At 48.5% G+C, this 18,369-nt stretch overlaps 1 protein-coding gene across 4 annotated transcripts in view; it reads right to left on the bottom strand.

Annotated features, from left to right (window-relative positions):
• aebp2 (AE binding protein 2) overlaps positions 1-18,369 on the bottom strand; it is a 169,451-nt gene that overhangs the window by 26,844 nt on the left and 124,238 nt on the right. For all 4 annotated transcript variants that reach the window (XR_011934088.1, XM_072471753.1, XM_072471754.1 and 1 more), the window contains exon 7: positions 11,551-11,664. Coding sequence is in view for 3 of the 4 variants with exons in the window: in XM_072471753.1 (XP_072327854.1) it covers positions 11,551-11,664 (114 nt within the window). In the remaining variant the exon portion in view is untranslated. The remainder of the gene's footprint in view (positions 1-11,550; positions 11,665-18,369) is intronic.

Raw genomic sequence — 18,369 nt, 5'->3', positions numbered from 1 at the left:
CCCACCCCCCTTTGGAATTCTGCTTCTGCTGACATTTTAATTTTCCCCGAGAAAGTCGACGAATGGCTGCCACCTCCGGGTGAACCCTCTTACGGTGAACTTTATTTTCTCGAGAGTGAGAAACCCAGCCATGTCACTAACCCAGGTCTCTACACTCGGGGGCTTCGAGTCCCTCCACATTAATAAGATCCGTCTCCAGGCTACCAGGGAGGCAAAGGCCGAGACGTCAGCCTCTTTCGCCCCCTGCACTCCCGGCTCATCCGACACTCCAAAGATCGCCACCTCCGGACTCGGCACCACCCGTGTTTTGAGTACTGTGGACATTGCCTTAGCGAAACCCTGGCAAAACCTTCTAAGCTTCGGGCATGCCCAAAATATGTGGACATGATTTGCTGGGCTTCCCGCATACCTGTCCTCTACCCCAAAAAACGTGCTCATCCAGGCCACCGTCATGTGTGCCCGGTGGACTACCTTGAATTGTATCAGGCTAGACCTGGCACATGATGAGGATGTATTAACCCTGCTTAGGACATCGCCCACAGACCCACCTCTATCTCTCCTCCGAGCTCATCCTCCAACTTGCCCATAAGCTCCTCCACCAGAGTTTCCTCCACATCCAAAAGTTCCTGGTAAATATCTGATACCTTCCCCTCTCTCACCCAGGTACTGGAGACTACTCTGTCCTGTATACCCCGTGGCGGCAGCAGCAGGAAGGCCGGAACCTGCTTTCTCAAGAAGTCTCACACCTGCAAATACCTAAACCCATTCCCTGCTGGCAATTCAAATTTATTCTCCAAGGCTTTCAAGCTGGGGAAGCTCCCGTCTATAAATAGATGCCCCATCCTCCCAATTCCAGCCCTTTGCCTTCTCCGGAACACATCATCCAGCCTACCTGGTACAAACCGATGATTATTATAAATCGGGGTCCAAACCGATGCTCCCTCCACTCTCTTATATCACCTCCCCTGTCCCCAGATTCTCAGAGCCGCCACCACCACCGGACTTGTGGAGTATCGGGCCGACGAGAACGGAAGAGGTGCCGATATCAGTGCTCCCAAACTAGTCTTTACATGACGCTGCCTCCATCCGCTGCCACACCGACCCCTCCCCCGCTACCCACTTCCTAATCATGGCTATATTAGCCACCCAGTAGTAATTGCAAAAGTTCGGCAGCGCCAACCCACCCTCGCCCGACTGCGCTCCAGCAACACTTTCTTCACTCGTGGGCTTTTATCCACCCACCCAAAGCCCAAAATAACCTTATTCACCCACTTGAAAAAGGCCCTTGGGATGAAGATGGGGAGGCACTGAAAGACAAACAGAAATCTGGGGAGGACCGTCATTTTCACAGTCTGTACCCTCCCCGCCAGTGATAGCGGGAGCATGTCCCATCTCTTAAAGTCCTCTTTCATTTGTTCTACGAGCCGGGATAGGTTTAACTTGTGCAGTGCCTCCCATTCCCGGGCCACGTGGATTCCCAGAGACCGAAAACTCCTTTCTACCATTCCAAACGGCAGCTCACCCAGTCTCTTCTCCTGCCCTCTTGCCTGGATCGCGAACATCTTTATACCCCGTAAAGGTACCAAATTCCCGAGGATCCGCATAACTTCCCCCATCCCCTCCAAGGATGTGGATGCTTTAGAGAGGGTGCAGAGGAGGTTCACCAGGATGTTGCCTGGTATGGAGGGTGCTAGCTATGAAGAAAGGTTGAGTAGATTAGGATTGTTTTTGTTGGAAAGACGGAGGTGGAGGGGGGACCTGATTGAGGTCTACAAAATCGAGGGGTATGGACAGGGTGGATAGCAACAAGTTTTTTTCCAAGAGTGGGGGTGTCAATTACAAGGGGTCACGATTTCAAGGTGAGAGGGGAAAAGTTTAAGAGAGATGTGCTTGGAAAGTCTTTCACGCAGAGGGTGGTGGGTGCCTGGAACGCTTTGCCAGCGGAGGTGGTAGAGGCGGGCACGATAGCATCATTTAAGATGCATCTAGACAGATATATGAACAGGCGGGGAACAAAGGGAAGTAGATCCTTAGAAAATAGGTGACAGGTTTAGATAAAGGATCTGGATCGGCGCAGGCTGGGAGGGCCGAAGGGCCTGTTCCTGTGCTGTAATTTTCTTTGTTCTTTGTTCAGTCAATGAAGCCCTCACCAAACCTTCTCAGCGCCTCCCACAGGTAATCCCACTCCACCCGATCAAAAGCCTTCTCTGCATCCATCGCTACCACCACCTCAGTCTCCCCTCCTTCTGAGGGCATCATAACATTTAAAAGCCTTTGAACATTTGCCTTGCGTTGCCTGCCCTTTACAAATCCCACCTGGTCTTCCCCTATCACCCCCGGGACACAATCCTCTATCCTTGTGGCCAGTATCTTAGCCAGCAGTTTGGCAGCCACATTCAGTAGAGAAATTGGCCTGTATGACCCACATTGCTCCGGATCCTTTTCCTGTTTCAAGATAAATGAAATCGAGGCTTGCGACATTGTTGGGGGAAGGACTCCCTTCTCTCTTGCTTCATTAAATGTCCTCAACAGCGGTCGGCTCAATTTCTGAAAACTTCTTCTAGAATTCCACCGGGTAGCCATCCGGCCCCGGGGCCTTGCCTGACTGCATGCCCCGCCCGATGTGTTGGGTAGGCTGGGTCGATGTGGACTGCACTTGATGCAGTGTAGCGAGAGACAGACCTCCAACACTTGATAAGATGCAACACAACTTTATTTAACATCTAAACTATTATACATGTTCAACTGTGGGTTGACACTATGCTGACTTGACTGGAGACCTGATACTAGCCTAACCAGATTTACCAGCTACCATATGGTGTTTGCACTGGCCAGCTCTCTAACTCTGACTGTCCCAGAGGCTGGGTCCCGAGAGAGCGGAAAAACTGGTGCCCTGTGGCTCTAGTGGTCGTGTCCTGTCTGGTGATTGGCTGCTCAGTTCTGTGCGCTTACTGGTCATCCTGTGTGTCAATCACTGCCTATCTGCACTCCATTATATACATAGATGTATATTATGACATCTCCCCCCCCCCTTTTTTGTTTTGTATTGTGTGTTGAGATAATAAATATTAAGGTGCCTGTGCGTGTGGATGTGTCTATGTGCGTGACTATAGACAGAATGTGCTAAAATGACCTTATGCACACAGGAAGGTGTCGCTAGTGCAGATATAGGGCAGATGAAACAGTAAAAAACGATATTTACAGAGGTCAAAACGATAAGGTAACACAGTTGTGCAAAAGTTCAGTCTAAAAGTTTAGTCTCTGCGGCGGGCGACAAATTCTGGTTGACCGCCTCAAGGGTGGATCAGGGGTCGCCTGCACTTGGATAGGTGGGACCGCCGCCAATGCGGTTGTCGCAGAGTTTGGCAGGATTGCTGGTAGATCGGTGGCCTCGTGGTCGGGCACGTCCGGCGGAATCATTGTGTGAGGTGGTACATCATGGTTGGGTGCCGGGCTTGGAACTCTGCTCAGCGCCCGTCTGTTGCGTCGTAGGAAGGAGCCATCAGCCATGCGGACGAGGAACGATCTCGGGGCCACTTGCTTGACCACCACAGCTGTGGTGGACCAGCCGCCGTCAGGCAACTGCACACGAACACGATCAGTTGGGACCAGCTCAGGGTGATCCGTGGCATGAGCGTCGTATGCCGATTAATGATGAGCCCGAGACTGCTGCATCTTTTGTATGACCGTGAGGTGGTCAAGGTCTGGAACATGGATGGCTGGAATAGTGGTTCGCAGAGTGCGCTTCATGAGCATCTGCGCGGGAGATAACCCAGTGGACAGCGGGGATGCTCTGTATGCCAGCAGCGCCAGGTTGAAGTCGGAACCGGAGTCTGCAGCCTTGCATAGTAATCTCTTGACGATATGGACCCCTTTTTCGGCCTTCCCGTTTGACTGTGGGTAGTGGGGGCTGGAGGTTACGTGACAAAAGTTGTATAGGCGGGCAAAATCAGACTATTCCTGGCTGTAAAAGCAGGGACCGTTGTCACTCATCACCGTAAGCGGTATCCCATGCCTGGCAAACGTTTCTTTGCATGCTTTAATCACCGCCTTCGACGTGAGGTCATGAGGTCAGACAGTTTCACCACTTCTGGGTAATTGGAGAAGTAGTTGACCAGGAGGACACAGTCACGCCCCTTGGCATGGAAAAGGTACACACCGACTTTGGACCATGGGGAGGTGACTATCTCATGTTGCTGCAGAGTTTCTTTGGGTTGAGCTGGCTGGTATTTCTGACATGTGGGGCAGTTGAGGACCGTGTTGGCAACGTCCTGGCTGTTGCTCGGCCAGTAGACTGCCTCTCGAGCTCTGCGTCGAAATTTCTCGAACCCCAGGTGACCCTCATGGAGTTGGTCGAGCACCATAGCTCGCATGCTCTGCGGAATCACAATCCTATCGAGCTTCATGAGGATGACGTCCACCACCGTCAGGTCGTCCTTGACGTTGTAAAACTGGGGACACTGTCCCTTCTGTCAGCCATTCGTGAGGTGCTGCATCACACGCTGTAGCAGAGGATCCTTGGCCGTTTCCTCATGAATTTGGATGATCCTCTCATCAGTGGCCGGAAGGTTGGAGGCACACAATTGCACCTACGCATCGATTTGGCAGACAAAGTCAGTTTGTTGACATGGTGTGGTGATAGACCTGGAAAGGGCATCTGCAACAATGAGTTCTTTGCCTGGCGTGTAGACAAGCTCAAAGTCATAGCAGCATAGCTTGAGAAGGATTTGTTGTAACCGAGGCGTCATGTCATTCAAATCCTTCTGGATTATGTGGACTAATGGCCTGTGGTCTGTCTCAACCGTGAATTTTGGGAGGCCATACAAATAGTTGTAAAATTTGGCAATTCCCGTTAGGAGGCCCAGGCATTCCTTCTCAATCTGAGCACACAGTTGCTGTGTGCGCGTCATGGCTCTGGAGGCATACGCAACTGGGGCCCATGAGGAGGAGTCATCTCGTTGGAGGGGCACCGCCCCAATACCGTCCTGGCTCACATCAGTGGATATTTTGGTCTCTTTGGTAGGGTCGAAGAACGCCAGAACTGGGACTGTGGTGAGTTTTGCCCTCAGCTCACGCCATTCGTTCTCATGAGCGGGCAGCCAATGGAATTCCGTCGACTTTTTGACGAGATGGCGGAGGGCTGTGGTGTGTGCCGCTATGTTGGGAATGAACTTCCCGAGGAAGTTGACCATCCCTAGAAAGTGGAGGACCGCCTTCTTGTCCTCTGGGGTCTTCATGGCGTTGATCGTCGAGACCTTGTCAGCATCTGGCCGCACACCTTGCTGAGAGATGTGGTCACCAAGGAATTTGATTTCTGATTGACCGAACGAGCACTTGGCTCTGTTGAGTCGGAGGCCATGCTCATGGATTCTGTGGAATACCTGCTTGAGGCGATCGATGTGTTCTTGAGGAGATGTGGACCAGATTATGACATCGGCAACATACACGCGCACCCCCTCGATACCCTCTAACACCTGTTCCATGAAGCGGTGAAATACCTCTGAGGCAGAGATGATGCCAAAAGGCATCCGGTTGTAGCAGTAGCGACCGAACGGGGTATTGAATGTGCGAGCTTGCGACTGGATGCATCCAGTTGTATTTGCCAGAACCCCTTGGAGGTGTCCAGCTTCGTAAAGAGTTTGACATGAGCCATCTCGCTGGTCAATTCTTCTCGTTTTGGTATCTGGTAATGTTCCCTCATGCTGTTGCAGTTTAACTCCTTGGGGTCGATGCAGATTCGAAGCTCCCCTGACGGCTTCTTGACGCCGGCCATGGAGCTGACCCAGTCCGTGGGTTCTGTGACCCTTGATATGATGCCCTGGTCCTGGAGGTCCTGTAACTGCTGCTTGAGGCGGTCCTGGAGGGGTGCCGGCACCCGACATGGTGCGCGGATCACAGGGGTGGCATTTGGTTTGAGCAGGATTTTGTATCGGTATGGGAGTGTGCCCATTCCGTCGAACACGCTGTGGTACTGCGTGATGTCAGCCTTGAAGTTCTCATCAGGTGAGGCTGTCGCCTGTGAGGATGACATGGTGTGGACTTGCTGAACCAAGTTCAGGAGTTTGCAGGCCTGAGCACAGAGCAGGAATGCTCTGTCAGGTCCCACGATCTCAAATCGCAGTGTCGCTTTAAATGACTTATTGGAAACTCCGAGTTGGCATGAGCCACTGGCAGCTATGGCATTGCCATTGTAGTCAAGGAGCTGGCAGGCCGGTGGAAGAATGCTTGGTCTGACGGGGATGGTGTAGAGATTGGATTTGGAGATGAGGTTCGCCGATGTCCAGTTTGAACCGAATGAGTGTCTTGTTGACGGAGGACAGCACACCACTTGGCGTCGGGATCCACGCTGAGGATCAGGTGGTGCTTCGCTGTCTTGGCGACAGGCAGCGCATGCTTCGTAATGATGCCCACCCGGTATGGAGATTTGAGGCATGCAGCATCAGGATCTGTTGGGCTGTCGGGGTCGGAGTCAAGCATGGCCTGTTGTATTGAACGGATGCTTCTGCGCCGCGGCTGGGATCGTTGGATGCTGGGCAGTGGAGCAGATCTGCAAAGGGCTGCGCAGTGGCCAAGCTTGCCACACTGTAGACACCGTCGTGATTTTGCCGGACATTGCCGCTTTAAATGGGTGCTGCCACAATTCAGACACGTCATGACGCCAACGTCAGCGAGTTCCGTGCGCCATTGCGCATGCGCAGTGCGGTCGAACAACGTACGCATCTGCGCAGTCTGGTTGTCGGTCTCGCCATCCCCCCGGTTGTTGCGCGCATGCGCAGGGGCCCGGGAAAAGCGTGCGGAATGGCCACTCTCGTCGATACTTAGGCCCTGCATTTGTGCGATGGCCTGCACCCGTCCTGCCTCATGGGAGGTTAGCCGTTTCTGCCGCCCTGATGTGGGAGTACCGATTGTTTGCATGTTCGTGGAGAACGCACGTTTCGATTGCAATGGTGAGGGTGAGCTGCTTGTCTTTCAGGAGGGCGAAGGGAATCGGAGTGGACCCCAAAAACGATCTGATCCCAGATCATGGAATCAGTGGTCGAGTCACAGTTACATGACTGCGCGAGGATGCGGAGATGGGTCAGAAAGGATTGAAAAGGTTCATCCTTACCCTGAAGCTGGAAAACGTACCGTTCAAAACTCTCATTCACCTCAATGTCGCAGCGAATGTAAGGGAGTTAGTTGTAGATGTGGATGGCGTGGTCCCCGGCTGTGGAGAGGAATAGTGCGATCTTCCTGGCGTCCGATGCGGCCTCGAGGTCGGTGACTTCTAGATAAGAGTTGGAACTTTTGTTTGAAGATCTTCCAATTTGCACCGAGGTTGCCGGCGATGCGGAGCCGCGGAGAAGGGCGATCGTTTTCCATGTCACCGGATGGCTGTTTGCTGGTCAACGCTGATTCACTCAAGGTAGTTCCGTCAATTTTCAGCATCACTCACTGGTACCATGATGTGTTGGGTAGGCTGGGTCGATGTGGACTGCCCTTAGTGTAGCGAGAGACAGACCTCCAACACTTGATAAGATGCAACACAACTTTATTTAACATCTAAACTATCATACATGTTCAACTGTGGGTTGACACTATGCTGACTTGACTGGAGACCCGATACTAGCCTAACCAGACTTACTAGCTACCACATGGTGTTTGCACTGGCCAGCTCACTAACTGACTGTCCCAGAGGCTGGGTCCAGAGAGAGCGGGAAAACTGGTGCCCTCTGGCTTTATAGTGGTCGTATCCTGTCTGGTGATTGGCTGCTCTGTGTGCTTACTGGTCATCCTGTGTGTCAGTCACTGCCAGTCTGCACTCCATTATATACATAGATGTATATTATGACACCCCCCAGCCCTTCAACGTATTTCCTCAATTTCAATTGGGGCTCCCAGCCCTTCCACCAGATCCTCATCCACCCTCGGGAATCTCAACTGACCCAAAAACTGCCTCATCTCCTCCACCCCCACTGGGGGTTCCGACTCATATAATTTGTTGTAAAAGTCCTTAAAACACCTCATTCACCCCCACTGGGTCCAGGACCGTATTCCCACCTCTACTCTTTACTTTCCCTATCTCCCTGGCCGCCTCCCTTTTTCTGAGCTGGTGCGCTAACATTCTGCTTGCCTTTTCCCTATACTCATAAATCCCCCCCCCCCCCCCCCACTTGCCTGCCTCAGCTGTTCCACCACTTTCCCTGTAGTCAACAGCTAAAACTCCGCCTGTAACCTCCGCCGCTCCCTCAGTAGCCCCGCGTCCGGGGCCTCAGAGTATCTCCTGTCCATCTGGAGTATCTCCTCAACTAACCTATTCCTCAGCCCATTCCGCCTTTTCTTTGTGGGCCTGTACCGAGATTAATTCCCCTCTGACCACTGCCTTCAAAGCTTCCCAAACCTTTGCTGCAGAGACCTCCCCTGTATCATTTGTTTCCAGGTAGTTCTGGATGGACTTGTTCACCCGCTCACAGATCATTCGTCAGCTAACAACCCCACATCCAGCCTCCATAGCGGGCGTTGTCCTCTCTCCAAACTAACCCGTAGATACACCCACTGTGGGGCATGATCCGACACTGCGATTGCTGAATATTCCGTATCCACCACTCCCGGTATTAGAGCCCTGCTCAGGACAAAAAAAGTCAATGCGAGAGTATACCTTGTGGACATAGGAGAAAAAAGAAAACTCCTTCGCCCTAGGCCGTACAAACCTCCATGGGTCTACTCCCTCCATCTGTTCGATAAACCCCTTCAATTCCTTTGGAGCGGCTGGCATCCTCCCTGTCCTGGATTTTGACTGGTCCAATTCCGGATCAATTACTGTAATAAAATCTCCCCCCCATAATCAAGTTATGACTCTAAGTCTGGGATCTTACCCAACACCTGCCTCATAAATTCCACATCGTCCCAATTCGGAGCATATACGTTCACGAGTACCACCCGCACCCCCTCCAGCTTCCCACTCATAATTATATACCTACCCCAATGTCTGACACGATCCTCCCGCCTAGAATGCCACTCGTTTATTGATCAAGATCGCTACCACTCTGGTCTTTGAGTGCAGCCCTAAGTGGAATACTTGGCCAACCCACCCCTTTCTCAATCTAGTCTGGTCTATAATCTTTAAGTGTGTCTTTTGTAACATTGCCAAGTCTGCCTTCAGCCCCCTCAAATGCGCAAACACAAGAGCCCTCTTGACTGGCCGATTCAACCCTCTGACGTTCCATGTAATCAGCCTGGTCGGGGGGCTTCCTTCCCCCCCCCCCCCCTTATTTTGAATTAAGACAAAGTTAATTTTAGCCTTCGAAACAGCCCCTTGTTGTACATAACACTACTTATTCAAACCAGCACAAAAGTGATTTTCAACAAATCGCCACTACAGTACTCTCCAAGGATTCAGTGTTTTTGTAGTTCACCTCCAGTCTTTTTTCCTTGATGAAAATCCATGCATCAACTGGTGTTTCAAAGTAAAAGTCCCGTTCCTCATGTGCTACCCACAGACGGGCTGGGTACAACATCCCGAAATTCACCCCCTTCTTAAAGAGGGCCTTTTTTGCCTGATTAAACCCAGCTCGCCTCTTGGCCAAATCCGTGCCCAGGCCTTGATAAATGCACAGCTCACAATTCTCCCACTTGCTGCTCGGTTCTTTCTTGGCCCACCGCAGAAAGTGTTCCTTGTCCAGGAATCGGTGTAAACGGACCACCATTGCCCTCGGCGACTCGTTCGCTCGGGGCTTCTTCGCAAAGGGCTCGGTGCGCTCTATCCACTTCCAGGGGCCCAGGGAACGCCTCAACCCCCATCAACTTCTCCAGCATGTTCGTTACACAGGCCTTTGTATCCGATCCCTCACTGCCTTCAGGGAGGACGACGATTCTCAGATTCTGCCTCCTGGACCTGTTCTCCAGATCCTCCAGCTTCTCCGGCACTCTTTTCTGGCAGTCATTCATCATCTCCACCTTGGTCTCAAGCCCGGTTATGCATTTCTCGTGCTCGGACACCTTTTTTTTTCCACCTCCTGGATTGTACGTCCGTGGGTTTCTTGATTCTGCACCACCTGATCAATCGAAGCCGTGATCGGGTCCAGCGTGTCCTTCTTAAGCTTGGCGAAGCAATCTTCAAAAAACGTCACCAGCTGCTCCGTCGACCACTGTGCCGTCTCCGTGCGGCCCTGCCTCTCCACCATGCTTTCCCGCGTTGCCAGCTCTGCTGGTGTCTTCCTTATAGGACTTTGCCTTCTCACACGGCCACTTCTGGCCCAATTCTCCATACACTGGCGGGGGATTTTTCCTCACTGCCTCACCCTTGACCGATTTATCCAATAAAATCCGGGAAAAAGCCGGGGGAAAAGATCCAAAAGTCCGTCACAGGCGGGAGCTATCAAATGTGCGGCCTACTTCTCCATGGCTGCCATTGGAAGCTGGTATGGGGCTGGTTTAGCACACAGGGCTAAATCGCTGGCTTTTAAAGCAGACCAAGGCAGGCCAGCAGCACGGTTCGATTCCCGTACCAGCCTCCACGAACAGGCGCCGGAATGTGGCGACTAGGGGCTTTTCACAGTAACTTCATTGAAGCCTATTCGTGACAATAAGCGATTTTCGTTTCATTTTTCATTTCAAGCTACAATGGTCTTTTGAGGGACAAGAGCGGTGCCTGGGGGAGGCTTTACACTGTGAACGTGTCAGTGGGCACTGCGTTTAGGATATGCTCAACAGTTGATCAAGGGTGCTTGAGGTGGCTGAATACATTAGCAAGTAAATGCAACTCAAGTGTTTTCAATCAGGGAAGTAAGGAGTCTCAGCCCACAAGTTCCTCTCCTTTGTTGCTTTAATTGTATTTCTTTCTGGATGAAGAGTTACAAACCGATAACCACAATGACAAATGCTGAAGTAAAGATTACTTCACTCACACTTCAGAAATTGAGTGACTTTCCTCACCTGGGCTCCAAACCGCACAAATACTCAACTCAGGTGGTTACCTTCCAATATTAAATAAAAAGTGCAAAGCCATAACAATGTACAGCACAATAGAAAGGTCAATGCCCCACCATTCAGACCACAATCTCATTTCCAACAGGAGATGCATCCATCTGGTTGATCATCAAAAGGAGGGTGGTGAAAGTCTGTAGCGCTTAAATGATTTTCATAATTTTTGTCATGACCAAGACCAGATCTTTACATATCTTTTGCCCGTCATGAAAATGGAAACCATCATTATTTTTGCAGATGTGTGCACTTAAAAGGATTAAACGTAACAGGTTAAAGGCTAATCCCCCTCCCATTTTACCCAGAGATCATTAGATTTAATGGAGCCAAGATAAAAAGTACGGCCAAGAGAAAAAAGTGTTAACCATAGAATTAAAACTACACATGAACTGGAGAAAGAAAAAAAACAAACAACAGCATGGCACTGTTACAGCAACATGAGCAACATTTGTCTGGCCAACCTATCCTTTCAGCAGAGAAACAGGCTGCCACATTATGGTACATAGGTATAATAGTTGCAGTTAGATGAGAGAACTTGCTCTGTTCTATAAAATTAAAACAAGTTGAGAAATTAAATCTCAAACGTACCGGTATATGTTTGGGTCAAGAAGCAAAGCGGCATCTTGTGGTAGTTTAGATAAATGAACCGCTTTTGTCCTCAGTTGAGATCGGTCATTTTCATTCACCCACACATCAGGCAGACTGTAAAAGAAAACATCCAAGACATCACTTCAAAAAAGGATATTTACCTTTTGCCCAGGCTAGTTTAAACATTCATTCTTGCTATATTAGAAGACACAGCAGACTTAAAATATTTTTCCAGTATATTGCATTTCAATTAATTTCAGCAGGTCTCGTGAACATTATGCCGTAAAATGATTGTAAGTTTAAATGAAGAACAGTCCTCAAAAAATTAAAACAAATACCCGAAACTCAATCATGAATGGGAATTTGGGGATAACCAGATTTGTGGCCATCAGCGTTTCATTTTCTTCACTCACTAGCACTGCTCTTCTCCTGTTGGCAAAGTTAGCCGAGTCTGAAACAACCAATTTATCAATTGTTCTGCTAGCTCATGGATCTAGTCTCCATATCCTTATAAAAACCCAGCAAACTGGACAGAATATGTTCCAACACTATCATCCCCCCCCCCCCCCACGATGAACATTAAAGGCATATGTGCTCCCCAGCAGTACTTCCATCAACACTCAACCATGACTTAATAGATCAAAAGAGATTATACATTTTTTTTTAAAAATGGCCTCTTGCAGTTAGCTGATAGTATACGTAGCACCAGCATAATTTTTCAGCAGGGATGAACAGCTCGAGTTTGTGTCCAGTTGAGCTGGAGGGTCAAAGTTTCTGGTGTCAGCTGATTGTTAGCAGGAGCGGGCAATGGAGAAAAATGTTGAGAAGGAAAAATGAAGGTGACTGGATGGGGAGAAGCAGCATGTTCAACAGTCAGTAGCAATCAGCACAGCAATTTAGAGATGTTGAATGATCTGCCAGGAAATTCCTCACCTTTGAGGATAATTAAGGTTATACTGTGTTGCTTGTTCCACGTTTTCCGACTAATGATTCAAGTAGACTGGGTGATCGCTTTGTGATATACTTCAAGTCAGTCTGCAAATGTGAGTCAGAGCTTCCGTTGCTCATCATTTTAATTCTCCGCCCCATTCCAACTTCTGTCCTCGGTCTCCTACACTATTCCAATGAAGTGCAAAGAAAGATTGAAAAACAGCACCTCATCTTTCAATTAGACATTTTATGGTCTTCCGGAATCTCTGAATTCAACAATTTCAGATCATAACTTTTTTTGATATGAATCTCTTGATAATTCTGCTATTTTACCTTACCCGCCTCTAACCCATTTTTAAAATCTTGTTCTATTACCAACCCCACTTCTGCCTAGCACCATCATCCCTTGACATGTAATCTCCTCTACCATCCACACCAAAGACCTTCTTCCCCATTTCTCTGTACCTCCTTAAAACCTGCTATATTTCCACCTTTTTCCAGTTCTAAGGGAACGTAATTGACCTGGAACGAGATTCTCCGACCCCGCGCCGGGTCGGAGAATCGCCGGCGCGCCGTGCCACGCCACCCTGGCACGAGCATTGGTGTCACCGTGGTTGGCGCGGTCGCGGGCCGCTCTATGCAGCCGGCCCGGATGGACCGAGCGGAAGTAAGAAAAGAGCCAAGTCCCGCCGGTGCCATTCTAACCTGCTCTGGGCGGCGGGACCTCGGCATGTAAGGGTCGGGTGGCGGCCTTTTGGGGGGGGGGGGAATCCGACACTGGGGGAGCCTCCAATGTGGCCTGGCCCGCATCGGGGCCCACCGATCTGCAGGTCGGCCTCTGTGACTGAGTGCCTCCTTTCCTACGCGCCGGCCCCCGTAGCCCTGTGCTATGTTGCATCGGAGCCAGCGCGTTGAAGGAGGCCACTGCACATGCGCGCGTTGGCACCGGTGCCACTGCGCATGTCCTCATTGGCGCCGGCGCACCTGCGCATGCGCGGACCCCACGGTGCACAGCTCACGCCAGGATCTGCAGCTGGAGCGGCACGAACCGCTCCAGCGCCGTGCTGGCCCCCTTGAGGGGCCAGAATTAGTTGTGGGAACGGCCCGTTCACGCTGTCGTAAAACGCAACGGCATTTACGACGGTGTGGACACTCTGCCGCGGGATTGGAGAAACCCGCCCCTGGTTTCTCTCTCCACAGATGCCACTTGACCAATGTATTTTAGTCAATTGCTCCAATCATGGAATCCAGATCTTCTCTCTTGACACAAAGATTAGCATCAATCATATTGAGTCCAACCAGGAGTCCAACAATCACTGCCCCTTCCTCTTCCATCATCACTGCATGATCCTCGTAAAACTCACTGAACAGATCCCTTCTAAATTTATATTTATAACCCCCAGTTCTGGTCTTAGCCGAGGTGGAAATAGTGATGCTGTCCGATCAAACCCGGTCATCTCTTATCAGGTCACACTTCAGTATTCGCTAGTCTGGAAGAAAGTGGCCCAGCAAGGTCAACCTTTCCCAACAGGTTTAATCTCCCAGTTTTAGATCATTCTTGTAAACCTTTTCTGCACCTTCTCCAATGTCACTGTTCTTTTCACATTGGGTAAATATTTAAGCAGTGATAGACAGATTTTTAGTCCATGAGGATATGGGGGCAGAGTGGGAAAGATGGCTTGAGACAGGTCAACCATGATTGCACTGAATGGCAGAAGAGGGCAGAGGGGCTAAATGCTCCACTCCTGCTTTTTTGTTCTTTCACAGGATTTTGGGGGGGGGGGGGGGGGGGGTGTCACTGGCTGGACTAGTATTTATTTCCCATCTCTAATTTCCCTCGAGGTGGTGGCGGCGAGCTACTTTCTGTGATATAGGTACATCCACAGTATGGTTAGGGAGTGTCCAGGTTTTAATCCAGTGAAAAGGAAGGAACGACGATTTAGTTCCAAGTCAGGATGGTGAGTGGATTGGTGGGGAACTTACATGTGGCGGCATTCCCATGCACCTGCTGCCCTTATCCTTCTCTCTGTATCGTTCCAATTTTAGTATATGTGCTGCCGAAGCGAGCACACCCTTATCCTTCTCGGTGGTAGAGATCATTCAGGTGTTTGGAAAGTGCTGTCAAAGGAGCCTTGGTGACCAATGTGCACCAGTGGCAGAGAGAGTGGATGTTAAAGGTGGTGGATGGAGTGCCAATCAAGCAGCTGCTTTGTTCTGGATTGTGTCAAGCTTCTCGAGTTTTGTTTGAACTGCACTCATCCAGACAAGTGGACAGTATTCCATCACCCACTGACTTGTGCCTTCCAGGTGGAGGATAAGCATTGGCGAATCAGATAGTGAGTTACTGGCTGCAGAATTCCCAGCCTCTGACCTGCTCTTATTGCCACAATATTTATACGACAGGTCAGGTTCAGTTTCTGGTAAATAATAATCTCCTGGGATGTGACTGAAGGGAGATTCAATGATAACATTGCGACTGAAGGTCAAAAGGAGATTGCTAGATTGCGTCTTGTTGGAGATGGTCAAGAATGTCACTTGCCACTTATCAGCCCAAGCCTGAATGTTGTCTAGGTTTTGCTGCAAAGACATATTGTTAGAGCTTTTAAGAAGCATATAAAAAAAGAGAGGAGATAAAGTAAACATATGTTCCTTAGAAGCAGAGAAGGGAGAAATCATGGGGAATGAGGAAATGGCTGAGGTACTGGACCAATATTTTGTGCCTGTCTTCATAGTAGAAGACACACGTTCCAGAAATAGGTGATAATCTAGGGGCTAAAAAGGGAGGAACTTAATATGGCAGAGATAAATGTACTGGAGAAGCATAAGGGACTAAAATCTGACAAACGCCCGGGACCTGATGGCCTATCCCCTAGGGCTCTAAAAGCTGGCAGGAATAGTGGATACGCGATCTATAATTTTCCAAAATTAGATGCTGGCACAATCTCACTAGATTACAAGTTGACAAATAAACAAATGGAAGAAGAGTAAACAGTGAACCACAGACCAGTTAGCCTAACATCATTTGTTTAGAAAATGCTGGAATATATTAGTAAGGAAGCCTTAGCAATGCATAGTAAACATGATTTTACTGAAGGGAAATTCTATTTGACAATTCTACTGGATCGTTTTGCAGATGTGACTAGCCAGGTAGATAAAGGGGAACCAGTAGATGTAGTGTACCTAAATTTCCAAAATGCTCTCCGAAAATGTCACACAAAATTGATAGGCAAAGCAAGGATTTATGGAGTATGGGGGTAATACATTTGCATAGGTTAGGATTGGTGAACAGTCAGAAAACAGACTGGGCATAAACAGAGCTTTTTCAAGTTGGCTGGCAGTGAATTGGGCAGTGTTGCAAGGATCAGTGCTGGGGCCTGAGCTATGTACAATCCATATTGATGACTCAGGTGAAGAGACAGAGAGTAATGTATCAAAGTTTCCTGATGATACCAAGATAGGTGGAAAGATAAGCTGTGGGGAGGACACAGGCTGAAAAGAGATATAGATAGGTCAATTAAGTGGGCAACAAGATGGCATGTGCAGAGTATAAAATAGGGAAATGTGAAGTTATTCACTTTGGTCAGGAATTTAAAAAAGCAGAATATTTTTAAGCGGTGAGAAACTTGTATGTGTTGAATGTTCAAAGCGACTTGGATGCGCTGGTACAAGGGATGCAGAAAGTTAGCATGTAGGTAAGGCAAGCAATCAGGAAGGCAAATGACACATTAGCCTTTATTTGAAGGCAATTGGAGAACAAGAATAAAGAAATCATGTTATTTTCGAAATGGGGAGATGTTTAGGAAATCAGAAGCATAAAGGGACTTGGGAGTCCTTGTTCACGATTCTCTTAAGGTTAATGTGCAGGTTCAGTCGGCAGTTAAGAAGGCAAATGCAATGTCAGCATTCATGTCAAGAGGGCTGGAATACAAGACCAGGGATGTACTTCTGAGGCTATACAAGGCTCTGGTCAGACCCCATTTGGAGTATTGTGAGCAGTTTTGGGCCCCATATATAAGGAAGGATGTGCTGACCTTGGAAAGGGTCCAGAGGAGGCTCACAAGAATGATCCCTGGAATGAAGTGCTTGTCATGAGTAACGGTTGAGGACTCTGGGCCTGTACTCGTTGGAGTTCAGAAGGATGAGGGGGGGGGGATCTTATTGAAACTTACAGGATACTGCGGCCTGGATAGAGTGGACGTGGATAGGATGTTTCCACTTGTAGGAAAAACTAGAAGCTGAGGACACAATCTCAGACTAAGGGGACGATCCTTTAAAACAGAGATGAGGAGGAATTTTCCAGTCAGAGGGTGGTGAATCTGTGGAACTCTTTGCCGCAGAAGGCTGTGGAGGCCAAATCACTGAGTGTCTTTAAGACAGAGATAGATAGGTTCTTGATTAATAAGGGGATCAGGGATTATGGGGAAGGCAGGAGAATGGGGATGAGAAAATTATCAGTCATCATTGAATGGCGGAGCAGACTCGATGGGCCAAGTGGCCTAATTCTGCTCCTATGCCTTGTGGTCTTATGGTCTAATTGTACAGGGTTTTGGTGAGACCACATCAGGAATACTGTGTGAAGTTTTGGTCTTCACATTTACGAAAGGGTATACTTGCACTGGAGGCGGTACAGGAAAGATTCACTAAATTGGTCCTTGGGATGAGGGAGTTGTTCTATGATGAGTAAATTGGCTTATAATCTTTGGAGTATCGAATAGTGAGTGGCCATCTCATTGAAACCTACAAAATTCTGAAGGGGCTTGAAAGAATAGACACTAATATTGTTTGAGAATCCCTACAGTACAGGAAGCCATTTGGTCCATCGAGTCTGCACTGACCCTCTGAAAGAGTACTTTGTCCAAGCTCACTCCCCTGTCCTATCCTAATAACCCCTTAATCGTTATAACCTACACATCTTTTTGGGCAATTTAGCATAGCCAATCCACCTAATCTGCATATCTTTGGACTGTGGGAGGAAACCGGAGCACCCAGAGGAAACCCACGCAGACACAGGGAGAATGTGTAAACTCCACCCAAGGCCGGAATTGAATCCGGGTCCCTGATGCTGTACGGCAACAGTGCTAACCACACTGCAAATCCTATTGACTATATTGAATACTTTTTCTGGTCAGCAAGATACAAGGGCGATTCAAGCTGTTTAACAGGACAGTAAGAGTTGAGACACACAATTTGGATGAGCCAAACTTTTATAAAGAGTTGAAAATGAGAGGCTGACCAGCAGAGGATTGGAACGGTTGAGTTTGGAGATAACAAAAGCATGGATAAGTACTATATCAGCAAATGGGTAATATTATGGAGAAAGAAGAAAGTAGTTTTGTCGTTGGAAAAGATATGGGGTTGGAAGTTCACTTCAGGGTCGAATTATCAATCAAATAGTCATAAATCTTTCACATGCCAGAAAGGAGGTTTAAAAAAAAGGAGATTTAAAGATACAGATCAGATGGAAAATACTCCACTTTACACAAAAATAGGAAAGAGTCAACTTCTGTTCAAATTATAATTCTGCTGCATTCTGAACTAATCCAGAGTCTACTTCCTTGTGTGTGTCTGCATGCTAAACTGGTCTTAAACTACTTGTAGAGTTAATTACAGCAACATAGAGTCTTAGATTGTGTTCACATCTCTTACATGTTACTTAAAATATTTCTGCGACCAGATAATGGTAAAAGAACTCAAATATCTCTGGCAGCAACAATCTTTAAGACTAGATGGAAATCTTTTGGAGGAAAAAATAATAATTTTCTATCCATTGATCAGATGACTAAATGACCATCAACACATCAATTTTCCCATGGGGCTAACTTAAATTGTATGATACAATGCTGTTCTTTAAGAGCTGAAACCAAAACATCACATTTAATTTTAAAATGT

The sequence above is a fragment of the Scyliorhinus torazame genome, chromosome 13 (assembly GCF_047496885.1).
Source record: "Scyliorhinus torazame isolate Kashiwa2021f chromosome 13, sScyTor2.1, whole genome shotgun sequence".
NCBI classification, from domain to species: domain Eukaryota; kingdom Metazoa; phylum Chordata; class Chondrichthyes; order Carcharhiniformes; family Scyliorhinidae; genus Scyliorhinus; species Scyliorhinus torazame.
The sequence above is the reverse complement of the archived record's forward strand: the minus strand, read 5'-3'. Positions and strand labels throughout refer to the sequence as shown.